The sequence below is a fragment of the Bos mutus genome, chromosome 12 (genome assembly GCF_027580195.1).
Source record: "Bos mutus isolate GX-2022 chromosome 12, NWIPB_WYAK_1.1, whole genome shotgun sequence".
Taxonomy (NCBI): domain Eukaryota; kingdom Metazoa; phylum Chordata; class Mammalia; order Artiodactyla; family Bovidae; genus Bos; species Bos mutus.
The window spans coordinates 21,366,798-21,387,276 of record NC_091628.1 but is presented as its reverse complement, the minus strand read 5'-3'; the positions used below and the strand labels follow the sequence as shown (position 1 = coordinate 21,387,276).

The window sequence follows — 20,479 nt, the reverse complement described above, 5'->3', positions numbered from 1 at the left end:
GCCAGGTAGGCTTTTCCTACGTTACTGTCCTCCTCTACTCATTTTCTGGGCTATTACTCTAACCTCCTTTCCTTATGGCACTTAACACATTCTGAAATGACATCATTGCTTTGCTGACTCATTTACCTATTTTACTCCAGTAAAATGTAAGCTGTATGTCAGTAGGGACGTTCACGTTCTGCACCATCCCATTGTGCAGGGCAGTGTCTGGTCCGCAGTGGGCGCTTGATATGAGATTGTGGGGTGAATGTTAAGGCGAGGATGGTACCAAGTAGGCAGCTGAATTACAAGACAACTCTTAAAGACATGTTTAAGAGGCATTGCATAAAGATCACATTTAAATCCCTGGAAATAAATGAGACCCCTGGGTATTGTGGAGAAGGAAATGGCAACCCACTCCGGTATTCTTGGCTAGAGAATCCCATGGACAGAGTAGCCTGGTGGGCTACCGACCATGGGGTCGCAAGAGTCAGACACAACTGAATGACTAAACCACCACCATCCGTGTACTGAGGAAGAGAACGGCAGAGGGCCCAGGACTGAACCTCAAGAAAGCTCAGGGTCTAAAGTTCACCTCTTGACCATTCTTTGGAAATTCTTGTCAGTACTTTTACAGTCTTCTCTTCCTCCTCTAAATTACCCATCAATTTTTAGACCCTCCCCTCCTTCCTTTGTAGTATCACAAGCTGTGCACTTTTTTGTTTTCCTGATTAAGATCATAAGCTTCTTAAGGAAAGGATCTTATGGTCAAAATTACACTCTTCTTAAAATTTTTATTTATTTATTTTTAGTTGCATTGAATCTTCACTGCTGCTTGCATGCTTTCTCGAGTGGTGGCAAACGGGAGCTAGTCTTCATTGAGGTGGGTGGGCTTCTCATTGAGGTGGCTTCTCTTGTTGCAGAGCGCAGGCTCTGGGCCACGGGTCTCAGAAGTTGTGGCCCTTTGGCTTAGTTGCTGCAAAGCATGTGGAATCTTTCCAGACCAGGGATCGAACCCATGGCCCCTACATTGGCAGGCGGATTCTTATCCACTGTATCACCAGGGAAGTCCCCAAATTACATTCTTGAGTTAGATTAGGTTGTATGGGACTGAAGCGATAAATATTGTCACCCGTAGAGTTGCAATGCTGGTGTTAAATGCATTAATATTTCAAGTTAATGGACCTTGTGGCCAAGCTTTTAGTAGACTATCATTAACTTTCCTTTGCAAAATGCATGCTTTTATTCTCAAAACAACCATCAGATTCATTCAAGAAATCAAATAATGTAAATAGACCCTGCTGTGAATTCGGCAATGGTGAAAATGTAATTGTTTGATCAATAGTAAATGCTAGATTTTATTTTTTCTCTAAGTTTCAGGATATTGAGAGAGACTTAAAACAAATTAAACCTCAGAACATAAAGGAAAGTAAAAGTTCGGAACAAAAACATAAAGCTCAGGTAATAAACATTTTGTCTTAAATTTTTGTATTAAAAGTCTGGCTGGGTCTCTGCACCTTGTAATCCAGTTGCCTACAGGATTTCACCCCCTACTATTTTATGGAATTGCCTTATTTTGTGATGTTAGACTAATGGTTTTAAGTATCTGTAGTGTCAAATTGGGAGTTGTAATTTTAAGATTTTCATTAGATTATAAAACTAAGATTTTTTTCTTGCTTTCTTCTAGAGAGGGCTAAAATTTGAAATTAATTTAAATGAATGTATTTCTGATGAAAACACCCTCCAAGAGGAAGAGGTATGCCATTAAGTTAAATTTCTATTAGTAGAGATGAGAGAATAAGTGTCTTAGTAGCACATTTCATGAAATTTTCCCATAGAGGGTAGGGAAAATTTACTAAAAGCTTCCTAGAAGGATCTGTAGTGTTCAGACAAGTCTTCCAAAATACTTAACCTTCTGTTCTTTTTAAAATTGAGATTATTCATATAAATGGATTATTCCATTTTACTTTGCTATTATAAAAAAGGTATTTTCCTTCTAACAGTAACTTTTAAATTATAGCCAGATTAAAATAGAAGACATAATATTAATATATAGTCAAAAACTAATAAACTCACCTAAAATAAATGAGCATGTATATTTAAGTTGAATAACCAACAAGAGCCTGCTGTATAGCATAGGGAACCCTGCTCAATATTCTGTAAGAACCTAGTTAGAAATTGAAAAAGAATAGATACATTTGTATGTATAACTGAATCACTTTGCTATGCATTTGAAACTAACAGAACATTGTTAATCAACTATACTCTAATATGAAATAAAAAGTTTTAAAAACAAAATAAAAATACACAATTTATTTTATTTTAGAATAAAATTATAGAATCATACAGAGTATTTAGAATCATACAGAGTATTTTCACTGCCCTAAAAATCCTCTGTGCTCCAGTAAGTTTTGAGATTTTACCAGCATTTTGCTACATAAAGACTTCAGTGGATACTGGGGTCCAGCCCCGGTTGGACCAGGGATTCCCTCGGGAGGACGGCGTTGGCGATTAAAGGATAGATAAAAGGAGAAAGAGACAGAGGCTTGACCTGACTGGTTTACGTGGGAGACTAATAAAGTTCGTGGCACCGAACTTGCTCTGACTATGGAGGCCGCAGGCGCCCTCTCGAATAGCTGAAGGTGCCCCACCTTGGGCGCCTTCTAGAGTGGGTCTTAGAAGCCCAGGCAAATAAGTAGTCTCAGAGGACCCCCGTGCTCCAATTACTTTGGCCTGAAAAAATAGAGAAGAAAAGGAGAGAAAAGGAAGCAAGAACGAACGACACGGGGAGACCAAGCCTGATGAGCAAGGCCCACACTTTATTTTCCAAAATAGTTTTTATACCTTAAGTTGTGCATAGAGGATAATGGGTGGGGGTAGAGTCATGCAAGGTCAGCAGTCCTTGATCCTTATCGAAGCCAGGCTTTCTTTCTGCAAACTTATCATATGCAAAAGCTTTAGGTGATTTACATCATCTTCTGGCCAGGAGACCTGTTAACATTTTATGACCCTTATTTCAGAAAACTTATTTTTCTCTACAGGTGATTATTCTAAAGTCTGGCGCCACTCTCCGAAAGCATTAGATAAAGTTGCATTCCTATAGGGCAAAAGTGTGGTAGGCTATAACAAGAAAAGAATTAACTCAAGGGTCCAAGGTTACAAACATTAAAGCTACTACTTACATTTCTATATACCAACTATATTGATCAATACACTCCCAGGGACATAGTAGGTAAGGGATATGGAAACTTGGCAGCAAGCATTAGCTCAACAAAGAAATCCTCTACTAGTTCTATTCTAACAATTTTAACTCTCTGAGAAGCTCTGCATTGTTAGAATATCTTAAGCTTCCCGTGCCTCTCATGGTTGGGGGGCTGTGAACAATCACATGCGTAGCTGCAGGAATCTGAACAAACCTGTCAGGCAAGCTAGAAAGTCATCAGAGGGGTTTGAATTGAAACATTCCCATTATGCCCAGGAGACTTATTAACTAGAGCTCTAAGTTGATTTTCTTCAGAGAAAGGTGGTCGGGGATAGCCCCCTGTTAATGTCAGGGGAGTTGGTAAAGTCATAAAATAGTAAAACAGACAGATTCTGGTTTTGGGGTACACGCTCAGGCAGATCCAGGGGGGCACCCCTCGAGCTCTGACTCGCCTTGCCCATCAGAGCTCTCCTGCATGACCTTGTCATAGGTGGGGACTCCTGTGCTGGCTCCCAGCAAGTGGAGTATTGGTAGTTAGCACTCACCTCTAACCGCTAGGGCTCTAAGTATCCCAGAGCTGTGAGTACCAGAGGGGTTAGCTCTGGGGACCCAGGGTCTGAGTTGGAAGCTGAGGACTGGTCCCTCCAGTGCTTCTGTGAAATGAGGTGCTAAAGTTGGCTTCCCTGATGGCTCAGACGGTAAAGAACCCACTTGAAATGCAGGAAACCAGGGTTCGATCCCTGGGTCGGGAAGATCGCCTGGAGGAGATGTGGCACCCCAGTCCAGTATTCTTGCCTGGAGAATCCCATGGTCAGAGGAGCCTCACAGGCTATTGTCCATGGGATTGCAAAGAGTCGGACATGACTGAGTGACTAACATTTTCAAAGTTGGCCTTCTAGAAAAAAGAATGGAGTCCCAGAAGTTTTATGTACCAATTTGTTCATCCTGTGTTCTTCTTTGCTTTGATATGCTTGAAACAGAGTGATCATTTTAATATTAATAATGGAATGTTAGGAGCAGTTTTAGGGACCTGACTAGCAATGTTAAAGCTTAAAGCAGGACGTGGATGAACTCATCTTTAGAGTCCCGTAGCATGGCACCCCACTCCAGTACTCTTGCCTGGAAAATCCCATGGATGGAGGAGCCCGGTAGGCTGAAGTCCATGGGGTCGCTAAGAGTCGGACACAACTGAGCGACTGCACTTTTCACTTTTCACCTTCATGCATTGGAGAAGGAAATGGCAACCCACTCCAGTATTCTTGCCTGGAGAACCCCAGGGATGGGGGAGCCTGGTGGGCTGCCGTCTATGGGGTCGCACAGAGTTGGACACGACTGAAGCGACTTAGCAGCAGCAGCAGCAGCATGGAACAGTAGGGGGATAAGATAGAAGGCAGGACGTCTGCATCAAATTAGTTGCCACATGATCAGTGCTCGTCACGGTTGACAAAGAGAAGAAATGGACAGACACATTCCTGTTTCTGCCTTGTTCCAACATAGTTCCAGCTTTCAAAGCCTATTGATTCATGTGATAAACATATACTGAATACTCATTGCATGTCTTGGTAAATGCTACTCCTGGGAATACAGAATAATTTTTAAACTTTTCCCCCCAAAATGTGGCTTATTTCTCATGAAACACTGTGGAATTGCTTTAGGCAGTGGATATACTGAATGAAACTTTGACCTCTGAGGATGGCATGAAGTTCATGGAATATAAATGTATGAAGGGGCAGGAAGATTATACAGACCAAGCATTTGAAACACTCTGTTGCCCAGAAGCAGGTATGTGTCCCTTGAAGGCTGCAGATGAGAAGGTACTGTTTTATTGACAACCCATCTCGTATGCTCTCCTCACTCATCTCCAGTGACCTGACTGTCCCCTGCCCCCCACCCCTCCCTGAGCTGGGGGGAATCTGGCCTGACTCCACCCGCCACAGAGATCACAGCCCCAGAGACCCGCCTCCTCTCTGCTCCGCACTGCTCCCGGGGCAGTTTCAGCTGCTCCCTCAGCTTCCACTCCTCCACCAGCAGCTCCACACTCATCTGCCTTTCTCAGGATCTCCTGGATGGCTCCATGGACGAGTCCTATTGTCATCTCAAACTCAGTGCGTGTACGATCAATCTTCTGAGCGCTTTCTTCCCAGGGAGTCTTTATTTTGGGTGACGCCCTCACCAGGCTGACGGTCCTGCTGTCGTGCCTGGGGTGGTTTCTACTTTGAGATGTCCTGAGTCTCCCTCCTCCTTCATTCTCTCTGCCCTGTCCTGTCTCAGCCGTGTATGTTGTAGGAAGTGCATGGGCTTTGGAGACAGAGTTCCAATCCCAGCTAGTATTGCTGCTTTTTGATTGTGCAGCCTTTCACATGTTACTTCAAATCTCTGAATCTCAGGCACTTCCCTGGTAGGCTAGTGGTTAAGACTCCACACTCCCAATGCAGGGGTTACAGGGTTCTATCCCTAGTAGGGGAACTAAGATCTCATTATGCTGTGTGGCCAAAAAAATCTCTGAACCTCAGTTTCCCCTTAGGAATGAGGATACTAATGCTTGCCACACAGACTTATTGCAAAGACTAATGTGAAAATGGACATATTAGGTGCTTAGTTTAATAGATGCTCTTTCCCTAATTTTCCCCTTCCCTTCCCCTCACTCATAGGAGAGCTGCCTTATTCTCCTATGCATCCTCTTTTCTCTAGTCTTTCCCTTTCATTCTGTAAATATTGCTATAGTCATCTTGTCATATTATTATCCTACTCAAATTTTTAAAATTAATTTTTGTTGGAGTATTGTTGCATTACAATGGTGTGTTCGTTTCTACTGTGCAGCAAGGTGAATCAGCTCTATCTACACGTATATCCCCTCTTTTTTGGATTTCCTTACCATTTAGGTCACCACAGAGCACTGAGCAGAGTTCCCTGTGCTGAATCGAATAAAGATTTTTTTTTTCCACGTGGAAATGAGGCATTATCAAAATGAAATATGAGTAGAGTTCCCTGCTCAAATTTTGTTTTGATAATGTTCATAGGATACAGTTCATGGCACAAAGTAACACATGTTATGCTGCATGGCCTGATCCTGCTCGATCACCCCCCCCTCTCTTTTTGCACTGATGATGGATCCACACAGCCTGTTGGAACCGCATCTTCTCTTGCAGCTATGTGAGCATTTACACAGCCTGACTCAGCTCAGTTTCCTCTTCCTAGAATAATACACTTTGCCTCTCTTCCACCTGGAAAAATCTGTATTCAATTCAGCAGGCTTCTTACAGAGAATCCCCAGGTTCTGCCAGACTGTGCTAGGTGGAAGGGACCTCAGAGATGAGTGACACCTGGTCTGCCTTCACAATCATAGAACTGTCATGAACCAGTGAAAGGAGGCACAGAACCTGCTTTTTGAACCCCAGTACTAATCATTAGTTTGATACTGAAAATGGTCTCAATTTAAACTGGGTTGCTGTGATTATTATGCAGGCTGAACAATTTCCCATATGTTTATTGACCTCTGTCTTTCTCTTGTGAATTATGTGCTCATATCCTTTATCTATTTTTCTACTGAATATGTCATTTTTTAAATTTATAAGACTCATTTAAATAGAACCTTTGCCTGAAATACCTATTGCAAATATATTCCCCAGTTGGTCTTTAGATCTCATTGACAGTATCAATAGCAAATATGTGTGTGAGTGTATATGTGTGTGTACTTATAACTTGGGAATAAGCTCCACAAGAATCATGCAGAGCAAATGAAGGAAACTATAAAACTTTACTGAGGTAAAGACTGAATAAATGTAGAGAAGAGTTGGACACAACTGGACAACTGAACACCACCACCAATACTGTTATATATTAGAAATATTCATTCCAAATAAATATGTGGATTTTTGGTAATTTCAGTCAAAAGCACAGTAGGAGTTTTTTCTGGTGTAAAGAGATCTTGGCAGATTGCAGAATCTTGGAGATCCTTTAAAAAAATATTTATTTATTTATGGCTGTGTCGGATCTTAGATGTAGTGCCTGAGCTGAGTAGTTGCAGCTTGAGGGCTTAGTTGCCTCATGGCATGTGGGATCTTAATTCCTCGAACAGGGCTCATACCCCTGTCCCTTGCATTGGAAGGCAGATTCTTAACCACTGAACCACCAGGGAAGTCCCTTGGAGATTCTTAACTAGCCAAAAAAATCTAGAAAAGAAGAGCAGTGAGTGGTACTTGTCTTCCAAATATCAAACTATATTATATAAATTACAGTGATTAAAACAATATGATACTAGCAGCAAAATTTTAAAAAATTAGTGAAAAAAGACAAAGTTTAGAAACAAACTCTAGTATGTATCATAATTTAGCATATGATAAAAGTCACATCATGTCAATGGGAATTAAATAAATGAATTAAATAAAAGAAATAAATGCTCTAGAACTAATTGGTTAACAATTTGGGAAAATTGTGAAATCAGACTCTAGATAATGATACAAGCTAAAATCAAAGGGTTTATATGTTACAAGTGAAGCTGTATGTTAGAAAATAAAGTGAAAGAAAATGTGAGTATTTTTCAAATAGGGAAGAATTTGCTCTTCAAAATACATAGGAAAAAAAAAATCACAGAATAAATTAGTAATAGATTCAACTTTAACAATGAAAGGCTTTGGTAAAGCAAATATTACTAGCCCCTAGAATTGTCATTTTCAATATTTTACCTGGGAAAATAGACATAAATGTAAAAAATGAGTTCATTATAGTGTTGTTTATCATAGTAAAAAATTCTAGCAATCTAAAAATCCAGCAAAAAAGAATTAAGTTAAAATGTATTCATAAATCAGGATACCCAGTTTGCTTTAAAATAGTGGTATAGAGCAATATTTAATAATTCAGATAGGATATATTATTAATTGGAAAGAATAAATTATAAAAGGGTATATAGTATTTGGCCCATTTTTTTGTTTCAAAATGAAGCAAAAACAAAATGCAGGAAGGAAAATTTGCAACTGTAATCGTCTTCTGGACAGTGGGATTGTGGAAATTTTGGTTTCCTTCTTTATCTGATCTCCAAATTTCCTATAATGAAACATAGCAACAAGTTTTCTAAAAACCATGTTACTTTTGAAATTAAGGTAGGGGACTTGGCTGCTGGTCCAGTGGTTAAGAATATGGGCTTCTACTGCAGGGAGCACAGGTTCAACCCCTAGTTGGGGAACTAAGGTCCCGAATGCCACAGTGTGGCCAAAAAATAAAGTAAGGTAATGGAATAGTTGCATTTCCGTGGAAACTACTACAGTTCACATAATGCCTCAAGAATTTGTTCATTCAGTGCTGTTAATATTTCTTTGGCATTAAATTAATCAAATGTTAATAATAAAAATGAAACAATTTTAAACCTGTTTATAACTTCAGAACTTAAAAGTTCAGTGGCCTGAAGTAACAAATACCATAAACTTGATGGCTTATTAACAACATTTATTCAATATTTCACATACTTCTGGAGGCTGGAAAGCCCAAGATCATGATGCTGGTAGATTCAGGGTCTGGTGGGGGCCTAATTCCATCTTTTTGCTGTGTCCTCACAAACCAGTCAATCCTAAAGGAAATCAGTCCTGAATATTCATTGGAAGGACTGACGCAGAAGCTGAAGCTCCTATACTTTGACCACCTGATGCGAAGAGCTGATTCATTGGAAAAGACCCTGATGCTGGGAAAGATTGAAGGCGGGAAGAGAAGGGGACGACAGAGGATGAGATGGTTGGATGGCATCACCAACTCAGTGGGCATGAATTTGAGCAAACTCCAGGAGATAGTGAAGGACAGGGAAGCCTGATTTGCTGCAGTCCATGGGGTTGCTGACAGGACTCACCGACTGAACAACAACCCTTAATGGAAAAGATGAGGGAGCTCTCTGGGGTGTCTTTCATAAGAGCATTACTCATATTCATGAGGCTTCACCCTCATGACCTAATCACCTCCCCGCAGTCCCTCCTCCTAGTATCATCACCTTGGGCATGAGGTTTGGAGATTTGAATTGGTGGGGGGGGGCGGGGAGGGAGGGAGGGCGTGTAAACATTCAGTCCATAATAATCTGTATTAGAAGGATGGTGGTGACTTCTGTTTTTGAATGTGCCAGCTGATGGATTCCAGGTTTCCTAAGAACCATTTGGTGCTATTAGTCACACTTTGCTGCTTTGAGATGAACGAGTTATTTCCTTATGCCCAGAGTTGTGCATTCCGGATGCCACTGCTGCACAGTACAGGAGACAGTGGGCCCCAGGAGCTCCTCAGACTCTGCTGCAAATGATGGCCTCGGCCGACGTCACCTCCACCTGCTCCACCATGCCTGAGGGTGAGGCTGACATCAGTGGCTTAAATCATCAGCAAGAGGAGAGAGAGGCCCCAGACACAGCTGTGTTCACCCCAAATGCCAGTGCTCACTCTGACCTGATAGTTCTCACTTTCCAGTATAGTCCCTATAAGAATGAAAGAAAGAAAAGTTGCTCAGTTGTGTCCAACTCTTTGCAACCCCATGGACTTGTAGCCTACCAGGGTCCTCTGTCCATGCGATTCTCCAGGCAAGAATACTGGAGTGGGTTGCCATTTCCTTCTCCAGGGGATCTTCCCAACCCAGGGATTGAACCCAGGTCTCCTGCTTTGCGGGCAGACGCTTTACCATCTGAGCCACCAGGGAAGCCCTACAGTCTCTATGCTGCTGCTGCTGCTGCTAAGTTGCTTCAGTCGTGTCTGACTCTGCGACCCCACAGACAGCAGCCCACCAGGCTCCCCTGTCCCTGGGATTCTCCAGGCAAGAACACTGGAGTAGGTTGCCATTTCCTTTTCCAATGCAGGAAAGTGAAAAGTGAAAGTGAAGTTGCTCAGTCGTGTCCGACCCTCAGCCCCTATAGATTTGTATCAAATACTTGTCAAAAGATACTGTTTTAGATTAGGCTTGTGGCTCAGATGGTAAAGAATCTGCCTGCAATGCAGGAGACCCAGGTCTAATGCTGGGGTTGGGAAGATCCCCTGGAGAAGGAAATAGCAACCCACTCCAGTGTTCTTGCCTGGAGAATCCCACAGACAGAGGAGCCTGGCGGGCTACAGTCCATGGGACTGCAAAGAGCCAGACACGACTGAACAACCAACGCTTCCACTTCCTACCCCTGCAGAGACTTGCCTACTAATTATTCTAGACAATTGACCACTGTAGCTGTGAGAATGTAAGGGAGGAAAGATCCAGGCTCCCACCTCCCTTGCAAGGAGGGGCAGGTGGCTTCATTTGCTTTCCTGTGCTAGCCCAATAACTCTCTTGCAATGTCTTGGAGGGTCATTTTTTTCATCAGTAACATCAGAATTGAAATATTAGCTATCCCACAAGATTTAGAGAGTTAGTGCAAAGATACGCATTAAATTGCTTTGTAAGCCAATGTACTATTTCAGTGTTGGGACTGTTTAGAATATGATGGTATTTTCAACCTAAATTCTTTTGTTTACATCTGAGCTTCTGGCATAGTCTTTCCTCATCAGAGAGTCCCTGCAATACCTGGGTGTGATCTTACAGGTGGTGGAGATTTTTATTGCTAATTTCATATGTTCTTGATAACGTGGGGCCGTGTGTGCTAAGTCACTTCAGTGGTGTCTGACTCTTTGTGATCCTATGGACTGTAGCCTGCCAGGCTCCTCTATCTATGGGATTCTCTAGGCAAGAATACTGGAGTGGATTGCCTTTGTCTCCTCCGGGGGATCTTCCTGACCCAGGAATCAAGCTTGCTTACATCTCCTACATTGCAGGCAGGTTCTTTATCTCTAGCATCACCTGGGAAGCCCTCGTGGGGCTGAGGGAGAGCTAAAATTTATGTCCATCTTATAAGTTGAAGTCTGTAAGTATATTACTGGTTAGTAATTAAAAGTGTTTGAATGGACCCATATTTATACTCTTACAAAATATATCATTAAATTTACAGAAAAGGGCTTGCAAACATAATACAATTTAATCCATCCTAAACCAGTGGAACAATAAGAAGGGAAACTGAATTTAAAATAAACGATAGAAGAGAAATGTCAACATACCAAAATAGCCAGTTTCCAAAGCAAAAAAAGACTCTCCTGCCCAATAGCTCTGTGACAGTCATATTGTCACTGAACTTTTCTTAGCTTCTTTACTCATAAAATGGGTGGGATTAGGTTATCTCCAAGGTTCTTGCATTCTGTGATTTTAAAAGCTCCACTGAAGAAGCATTTTTATTGTCACTAATCCAGTCTCCTTTTCAGATGGCCGAGTGATTGAGATTGAAGGCGGACCAGAAAACAGGAGACGGTGGCAGCGAGAAGCACCGGGAACTTTGCTGAGTGTTTTGGCAGCAGCACAGCTAACCAGCAGCTCGCTTTCTGCCAACGATGGACAATGTGGTATGTAGCTTACTTTTAAGTATATCCCCAACACCCTGCAGAATTTTGTCAGACATGTAAATGCAGGACGGGGATAAGAATAGCCTGGAGAGAGAATTGAAAGGGTGTCAAAGCCTTTTCAGAAGCTGATTTACTTTGTCCAAGCCTGTTCCAGATGCATTAATGAAAGACTTGAACTTCTGAAAAAAGTGGAATCATTTTCTGTAACGGGATCAGTTGATGAGTGATGAAAATTAGGTAGGAAGGGCAGGTGGCTTTGTAGATGATGAGCTAGGGCTTAGCTCTACTTGACAGAGTCCATTTAATCTGACAGCTATTCAGCAGACTCAAATTACCATGCAGTGGGCAATAAAATACATCTTAATATAGTTTTTTTGGCTTTGGGGATTTTTTTTCTGCCTCTAACTTTTAGCAAGATTGTGCTTGTGTTGGCTTCAGAAGTTGTTGTTTTCTAAAGGTTGAGGGAATTTGCATCCCAGTGAGGATCTGGTGTGAACTGCCAGGAGAAAAGCCATCTGGGACAGGCAGGTATCAAACAAAGAACACCTGCCCAGGCGGGGCTTTGGGGCTTCAGAGATGCGAGGCTGAGGGGGCAGGGGAGCCTGGGTACCAACCTGAGAGTAATGGAGGCTGATGAGTACTTAAAAAGTGAAAGAACAACAGGAAAGTATATTGAGAATAATGCAAGAGGCATAGCTGACTGTTTCTGAAGAGTGAGTCTGCCAGTGTGTGAAGTGCAGGAAAAGGGGAATCTCTGTGAAAGGTGAGTCTTAAAGAATGGACGTCATTTTATTGTTGAAGGAACATTTCAGGTGGGAAGGATTTGCAGATCCACCCACCTGAGAGGCTGAGAAAGACAATATAACTAAAATCTAGGAGCAGTAGAAGGGGCCAGGGTCCATGAGTAGTTGGAGTCCTTCGATATTATGACTTATCTCAGCTGCCACACTTAAAACTCAAGGCTTGGGTGGAGGGGGTGGGGAGAGAGAAAAAAATGGTTCTCTGTCTTCCTTTCTTTCTAGTAACTTCAAATCACAGGCTGCAGTCTGATTGCTGGTCAGCTTCCTCCCCTTCTATCCTGGGATAAAGGGATTGTCTGTAAGATGGGGCTGGAGGCTGGGGGGTTGGGAGGAAGCTTTGGGCTGGCCTGGATTAGACTGGAGGCCAAAGCTGGGGTCCCAGACCAGGGAGGATGGAGGTGCCCATCTTTCAGGACACTGTGATGGCGACATGCTGGTGGCGATGATTTGTCTTGCATTTGCTCCTGCGATTCTTTGAAAGAATCATAGAAAACTCTTCATATGATCTTGCATGCCACATGAATTTATTCGTGAACTTACTGTATTTTTGCATGGACAGCTTTACATTAGGCACATATGAGTAATTGATCCAACAAGTGGGGCAAGATAGGAACTTGCCTCTCAGGGTGGCGTTCAAAGCAAAGCATGGATATTTTCTTTTGTAACTTGTTAAGGGTGTAGGCGCCCCCTCCCACTCCAACCGTGCTTTTTCTTTTAATATTTGTTTTTTTATTTGGCTGCACCAGGTCTTGATTTTGCCATGCAGAATCTTTAGCTACAGCATGCAAGCTCTTAGTTGCAGCACGTGGGATTTAGTTCCCTGAGCTGGGATCAAACCTGGGCCACCTGCATTGGGACCACAGAAGGCTTAGCCACTGGGCCACCAGGGAAGTCCCTGGCTGGACTTCTCATTGGTCTTTCAGCCTCTAACTCTGTGGTTGGCCTCACCTCATCTTTCCTGTCCCAGTAGCAAGCTTGACTTCCTATCTCTGGTCATATTTCTGTAGCTATCCCTCTGCACCTGGGATTTCTCTGGTGACTTAGCAGTAAAGGATTCTCCTGCAATGCAGGAGACGCAGCAGACATGAGTTGTATCCCTGGGTCAGGAAGATCCCCTGGAGAAGGAAATGGCAACTCACTCCAGTTTTCTTGCCTGAAAAAATCTCATGGACAGAGGAGCCTGGTGGACTATGATTCATGCATGGGGTCATAAAGAGTCTACCACAACTGAGTGACTAAGCATGCACATGCACACTGCATCCCTTCCAGATAATATTGATACTAAAAAGGACCAAGTCTTTTCTCTGCTTTAAATCCTGCAAAAGATTCTCCCTCACCCTCCAGATAAAACCCAGATTCTGCAGACTTTAAGCGCCTTTAAGACCAAATGGCCCCTCCCAAAGAACGTCAGAGCCCCTGGCACTTCTCTTCAACTATTCTTCCTTCTGTTTAGAATGCAAGCCTTCCTCCCTTTGCCAAAGAAATTCTCCCTTAAGATTCCTCTCTGATGGACCCTGCTCACTTCTGTAGCGATGTTTTATCAGCAGTTACCCTTCCCTCCATACTTTTCCCTGTACTGCCAGACAGAGCTGGCAAAAGTGTCTGGAATATAGAAGATTCTTAATAAGTTAATAATTTGGATGAATGAGTTCAAGAGCCTGTAACTTGATTGACATGCTTCCCTATAATCCAAAAAATTCTACTAAGCTTTCTGTAACTCCTCAAATTTGTCTACTGTCTCTCTGACTTTTCTGTTAGCTACCTCTGACAGTTTCACATTCATTCGGTGTCACACTGAAATTCGTGCACACTCAAATATTGGTTAAGTGCATGAAATACTTTTCCTTATCATATTTATTGTGTAAATTCAGGCCATAAGAAGATGTAGTAGTGATTTTATTTGAATTTTTATTGATTGCTATGACAAACCTGGATCTCAGCTAAACTACTGCCTGTGCACCACTGACAGGCAACCACTGTTTTATTTTTTTTAATATTTTAAAATCTTTTTTTTTTTTTTTTGTCTGGCTGGGTTTTAGTTCCATCTTGCAGGATCTAGTTCCCTGACGCGGGATTGGATCCGGGTTCCCTGCATTGGGAGCACAGAGTCTTAACCACTGGGCCAGCAGGGAAGTCTTAGGTAACCACTGGTTTAAGTGCTTGAGAAAACATCGGGGCATGTCTCCTTTGTATTCATCTGAGTTTGGGTTCCCTGCTTCGTATCCCACAAGACACTAATTCTCTGATCATAAAAATCAAGTTCACGTTAATTTTCTGTTTAATAGCTTTCTTCCTCGCTAGGCTGTAAGCTTCTGAGGGCTTTGTCTTGATCACCACCCGACTCCGACTCTCTATCCGTGGTGCCTGCTACCGTGTCCAGAACGTAGTAGGTGACCATGTCTCTGTGAATGAGAATACAGCCACAGCATAGTTTTTACTATCACTTTATGTAAAGGCATGGGTTTGCCAATGGCCGTATTGCTATCAAGCTGGATAAGGAAATTACATTAAAAATTATTCTTATGGTTCTGTAGACTCTTTATGAAGACTGTCTGCATGTGTAAATTCTAATAACTTTGATTACATGTGTAATAGACACAATTTATAAAGGCATTTAAGGATACGTTGTCATACATTTAACTGCGATTCATATATCCTCTGTCATATCTTTAGCTTAAACATCCAGTTTCTTGAAAATAAACTCCTTTGATGCATCTTGTTCTAAATTCCATTTAAAAGTGAAAGATTATCAAGTACATGTTTAATTAGTCCTAATTTATGTTTTTAATTGGAGGATAATTACTTTACAAGGTTGTGTTGATTTCTGCCATACCACAACATAAAAGGATACATATATCCCCTCCTTCTTGAACCTCCCTGCCACCCCCCAACCCATCCCACCCGTCTAGGTTGACCCGAGCACCAGGTTGAGCTCCCTGTGCTACGCAGCAACTTCCCATTAGCTGTTGTACATATGATAATATATATGTTTCAGTGCTTCTCTCTCAATTTATCCCTCCCTCTCCTTCCCCCACTGGGACCACAAGTCTGTTCTCTATGTCTCCATGTCCTAATTTTGAAAATTTAAAATAGTTAAGATTTTATAAAATCCTTTTAAATGAATCTTACTAGTAAAAACTACACTGTTTTAAGGAGGATAAGCATTTTTTTTTTAACATGTGCATAATTAATTCAGGTCAGTAATTTTGTGTATAGTTTAGCCACTCCAAGGGCATCCTTGGTGGGAAGGTAACCTCTGTTTTTCTTGCGTCAGTTTTCAGGCTACACAGTTGCCTTGGTAACATCATAGTTGCACATCTTGATAACAGCTGATTTACATTTCTGTAGTTAGCCTTTCATTCTTTCTTCTATCCTGTTAAACAAAAATAAGAGCCTCCTAAAACTGCCTTCTTGAGACAGGAAAGTAAAAATAAAACTATCAGATTCCCATACCAAGAAGAATATTCTGTTTTAGTAGCCAGACTAACTCATAAATGAGATATATGAATCTACTTCATTTATTTAATGCACTTTAGGAAGTGATACGAGCTATGATTTGGGATGAACTGTGTTCATTAAACGGAGAAGGCAATGGCACCCCACTCCAGTACTCTTGCCTGGAAAATCCCATGGACGGAGGAGCCTGGTAGGCTGCAGTCCATGGGGTTGCTAAGAGTCAGACACGACTGAGCGACTTCACTTTCACTTTTCACTTTCATGCATTGGAGAAGGAAATGGCAACCCACTCCAGTGTTCTTGCCTGGAGAATCCCAGGGACGGGGGAGCCTCATGGGCTGACGTCTATGGAGTCACACAGAGTCGGACACGACTGGGGTGACGTAGCAGCAGTGTTCATTAAAAATAGGTAAATATTTAATTACTGTGTGGTGAAATTTCAACTTGTGAGCGTATACATGGGTTGTCATGTAAAAGTTTACAAAAATATCTCTGCTTTTAATTCCACCTTATATTTTCATTTTTATGAATATACCAGAGTGACATAAGGTTAAAAGTGTGTGTTTATATAGTAGTAGTACAGTGTTAGTTGCTCACTCATGTCCGACTCTTTGTCACCCCCAAGGACTATAGCCTGCCAGGCTCCTCTGTGTGTGGGATTCTCCAGGCAAGAATACTGGAGTGGGTTGCCATTCTCTTCTCCAGATGTGTGCTTAAGAAAGACTAAAAGACTAAAATTACTTATAGTAATTTATATTTATAAAATATAAATTTTAAGGGCTAAGAAAACATTGTGCCATTTTATTGGGAACATTTTCTTTGTTATTGGTGTATAAAATAAGTGTACCTTATAATCATTGAAATCTTAGAGCTGTTGAGGGGATGCTTGTTCCTGTAAAGAAATGAAATATTTTACTATCTTCAGTCTGATCTTTTCCCCAAGAGGAACAAAAGTACACTTTAAATAACAACAATGAATTCACCCCCTCACCTCCACCCTCGCCAAAAAAAAGATAAAGTTGTGGGTATGTGCTTTGGGTTTTCCCTGCAGACATCAGTGATTTACTGTAACAATAAGCTGAATACTGTGTATACAACTAATCTCAAAAATATACAAGCAACTCCTGCAGCTCAATTCCAGAAAAATAAACACACCAATCAAAAAATGGGCCAAAGAACTAAATAGACATTTCTCCAAAGAAGATATACAGATGGCTAACAAACACATGAAAAGATGTTCAACATCACTCATTATCAGAGAAATGCAAATCAAAACCACAATGAGGTATCATTTCACGCCAGTCAGAATGGCTGCAATCCAAAAGTCTACAAGCAATAAATGCTGGACAGGGTGTGGAGAAAAGGGAACCTTCTTACACTGTTGGTGGGAATGCAAACTAGTATAGCCACTATGGAGAACAGTGTGGAGATTCCTTAAAAAACTGGAAATAGAACTGCCTTATGACCCAGCAATCCCACTGCTGGGCATACACACCGAGGAAACCAGAAGGGAAAGAGACACGTGTACCCCAATGTTCATGGCAGCACTGTTTATAATAGCCAGGACATGGAAGCAACCTAGATGTCCATCAGCATTTGAATGGATAAGAAAGCTGTGGTACATATACACAATGGAGTATTACTCAGCCATTAAAAAGAATACATTTGAATCAGTTCTAATGAGGTGGATGAAACTGGAGCCTATTATACAGAGTGAAGTAAGCCAGAAGGAAAACACCAATACAGTATACTAACGCATATATATGGAATTTAGAAAGATGGTTAACGATAACCCTGTATACGAGACAGCAAAAGAGACACTGATGTATAGAACAGGCTTATGGACTCTGTGGGAGAGGGAGAGGGTGGGAAGATTTGGGAGAATGGCATTGAAACATGTGAAATGTCATGTATGAAACGAGATGCCAGTCCAGGTTCAAAAAAAAAAAAAAAAAAAAGAAGATCCAGGAGGTTTACATGCTTCAGAAGCAGCTTGTCAGAACACAGAAAAAAAAAAAAAAAAAGAGGAAGAGAGGGAGAAAACACACATGATACTCAATTTAAGTATAGTACGTTTGTCTAAACCATGCATTTCTTAAAAGACCAATGGAATGAGAGGAAATGGTAGAAAAGAAGTGGACTCTGAAACCAGGAAACCTGTGTTCAGAGTTTCCCTGTTCTAGACAGTGTGGGCTCAGTGCAGACCACTTCTTGTCTGCGGTAAATTTATTAATGTCCAAAGGTTTATTGCCTGTTGTGGGGGTTGGAAGCTAGGGGTATGGCATTTACTATCCTATAGTATCTTGAAACATTCCTCCAGTCTAATAGTTTATGCTTCTAGGTATTTTTATGCACTAACTGTTCTCCCATCTCTTTGCCTGGTATTGTGATAGATGTAGTAAAAACCCAACATCAGTGAGATTCTATCCCCTACTAAAAAGAAAAAAAAAAGAGTTCCAACTTTGTTCACAAACCATATGCTCTCATTTCTTATTACTGCATGTAGTTGGGCTCCTTGTAAAGATGCCGTTTATATAGGAAATTTAAGCAAGACAACAGAATTCTGAAAAATCTGAAAACTACCATAAAACCTATGAAAAAATATAGTCACGATGCTTATTTTTCCCCCTGTTCTTTGACCAGAAGGTTGACTTGTAAGAATTATTTCTTCTCACCTTTGTTATGTCATCATACTCTTTATTTATGTTTTTCCCACTCCCTCTTTTATCCCTCACAAACAACCGAGGATTGAACTTATCTAACTGTATAAACATGTGCACCCGCGTCCCCGAGGCTGTGTGTAAAAAAAAACAAAAAAAAAACTGGAAATAGAACTGCCTTATGACCCAGCAATCCCACTGCTGGGCATACACACCGAGGAAACCAGAAGGGAAAGAGACACGTGTACCCCAATGTTCATGGCAGCACTGTTTATAATAGCCAGGACATGGAAGCAACCTAGATGTCCATCAGCATTTGAATGGATAAGAAAGCTGTGGTACATATACACAATGGAGTATTACTCAGCCATTAAAAAGAATACATTTGAATCAGTTCTAATGAGGTGGATGAAACTGGAGCCTATTATACAGAGTGAAGTAAGCCAGAAAGAAAAACACCAATACAGTATACTAACGCATATATATGGAATTTAGAAAGATGGTAACGACAACCCTGTAATGAGACAGCAAAAGAGACACAGATGTATAGAACAGTCTTTTGGACTCTGTGGGAGAGGGAGAGGGTGGGATGATCTGGGAGAATGGCATTGAAACATGTATAATATCATATATGAAACGAATCGCCAGTCCAGGTTCGATGCAGGATACAGGATCCTTGGGGCTGGTGCAGTGGGATGAACCAGAGGGATGGTATGGGGAGGGAGGAGGGAGGGGGGTTCAGGATGGGAACACGTGTATACCTGTGGCAGATTCATGTTGATGTATGGCAAAACCAATACAAAGTAAAACAAAACAAAACAAAACAAAAAAAACAGTGAAGCGTGGTCCAATAATGTTAGCAGGCTTCCCAGGTGGCGCTCGTGGTGAAGAATCTGCCTGCCCATGCAGGAGATGCAGTAGACAGGGGTTTGATCCCTGGGTCGGAGAGATGCCCTGGAGCAGGCAATGGCAACCCACTCCAGTATTCTTGCCTGGAAAATTCTGTGGGCAGAGGAGCTGGATGGGCTACAGTCCATGGGGCTGCAAAGACATGACTGAGCATAAATGTTGGCAAGTCTTACATTTTTACAAGATCTCCTTAAATTTTCTATACAAAGCTTCTACCCCGAAAGTGGGGTTAGTTTGTCTCTTCATCTCTGATCATTATTCCATTCACTTCCTTTTTCTTCTCTTGTTGTGTTGCCTACTACTTTCAGTACAACGTGGAATAGTTGCTGTCCATTGTTATCTTATTCTCTGCTTTAATGGAATTATTCAAAGGTTTTACCATTGTGGCTGATTTCAATATAGAACTCTAGGTGCATGCCCCTCACGAGGTGTACAGCCTGGGATGCTTTAATCTCTGTCATTTATTTAACAGTCGGACCACTGAAAGAAGATAAGGGGAAGGTGGAAGTGGCCTCTGACATTGAAATAGATGCAGAACCACCAGATCCAAGATCTGATGACGATGATACGTAAGTAGATCATTCACAGAGGCCTACATGAAGCACAGAATATAGTAAAAATGGTAAAAAGTTAAAATGCTGCTGTCGAGGCATCAAAGATGGCCTCAAAGACCCAGCTGAGACCAGTGTGTGTGTGTGTGTGTGTGTGTGTGTGTGTGTGTGTGTGTGCACGCACGCGTGTGAGTTGCTCAGTCGTGTCCAATTTCTACCCTTTCAGAATGGGTGGGTCTCTGGGTAGTAGCTGTGAGACCCTGGGCACCTTTTCAAAATCTCTTTGAGCCCAGCTTCTTTGTAAATTGATGATGATAATGTCTACCTCAAGTATTATTAGTAGATGAAACACAGTACATGTGAAGTGCTTTAGGGCAGTGACTGGCATATAGGAAGTGCTCAATATATGGCAGACATTTCGTTATCTTTTTTCTCTTCCTGCCTCTTCTTTTAAACGTAAGAGTTTAATAGATATTAATAAATATCATAAAGGTTGTAGAACACAGTTCCAGCTTAACAAAATATTGATTCTCCCAACACTGGATG

At 41.6% G+C, this 20,479-nt stretch overlaps 1 protein-coding gene across 10 annotated transcripts in view; it reads left to right on the top strand.

The window, feature by feature from the left end:
* Positions 1-20,479, top strand: part of NEK5 (NIMA related kinase 5) — a 70,481-nt gene that overhangs the window by 48,483 nt on the left and 1,519 nt on the right. For 4 of the 10 annotated variants that reach the window (XM_070380364.1, XM_070380362.1, XM_070380357.1 and 1 more), the window contains 6 exons: positions 1,354-1,440; positions 1,667-1,735; positions 4,837-4,963; positions 9,375-9,500; positions 11,420-11,557; positions 19,855-19,951. In XM_070380364.1, the coding sequence (XP_070236465.1) occupies positions 1,354-1,440; positions 1,667-1,735; positions 4,837-4,963; positions 9,375-9,500; positions 11,420-11,557; positions 19,855-19,951 (644 nt within the window). The remainder of the gene's footprint in view (positions 1-1,353; positions 1,441-1,666; positions 1,736-4,836; positions 4,964-9,374; positions 9,501-11,419; positions 11,558-19,854; positions 19,952-20,479) is intronic. The other 6 variants (XM_070380366.1, XM_070380360.1, XM_070380359.1 and 3 more) reach the window with 5 other exon arrangements.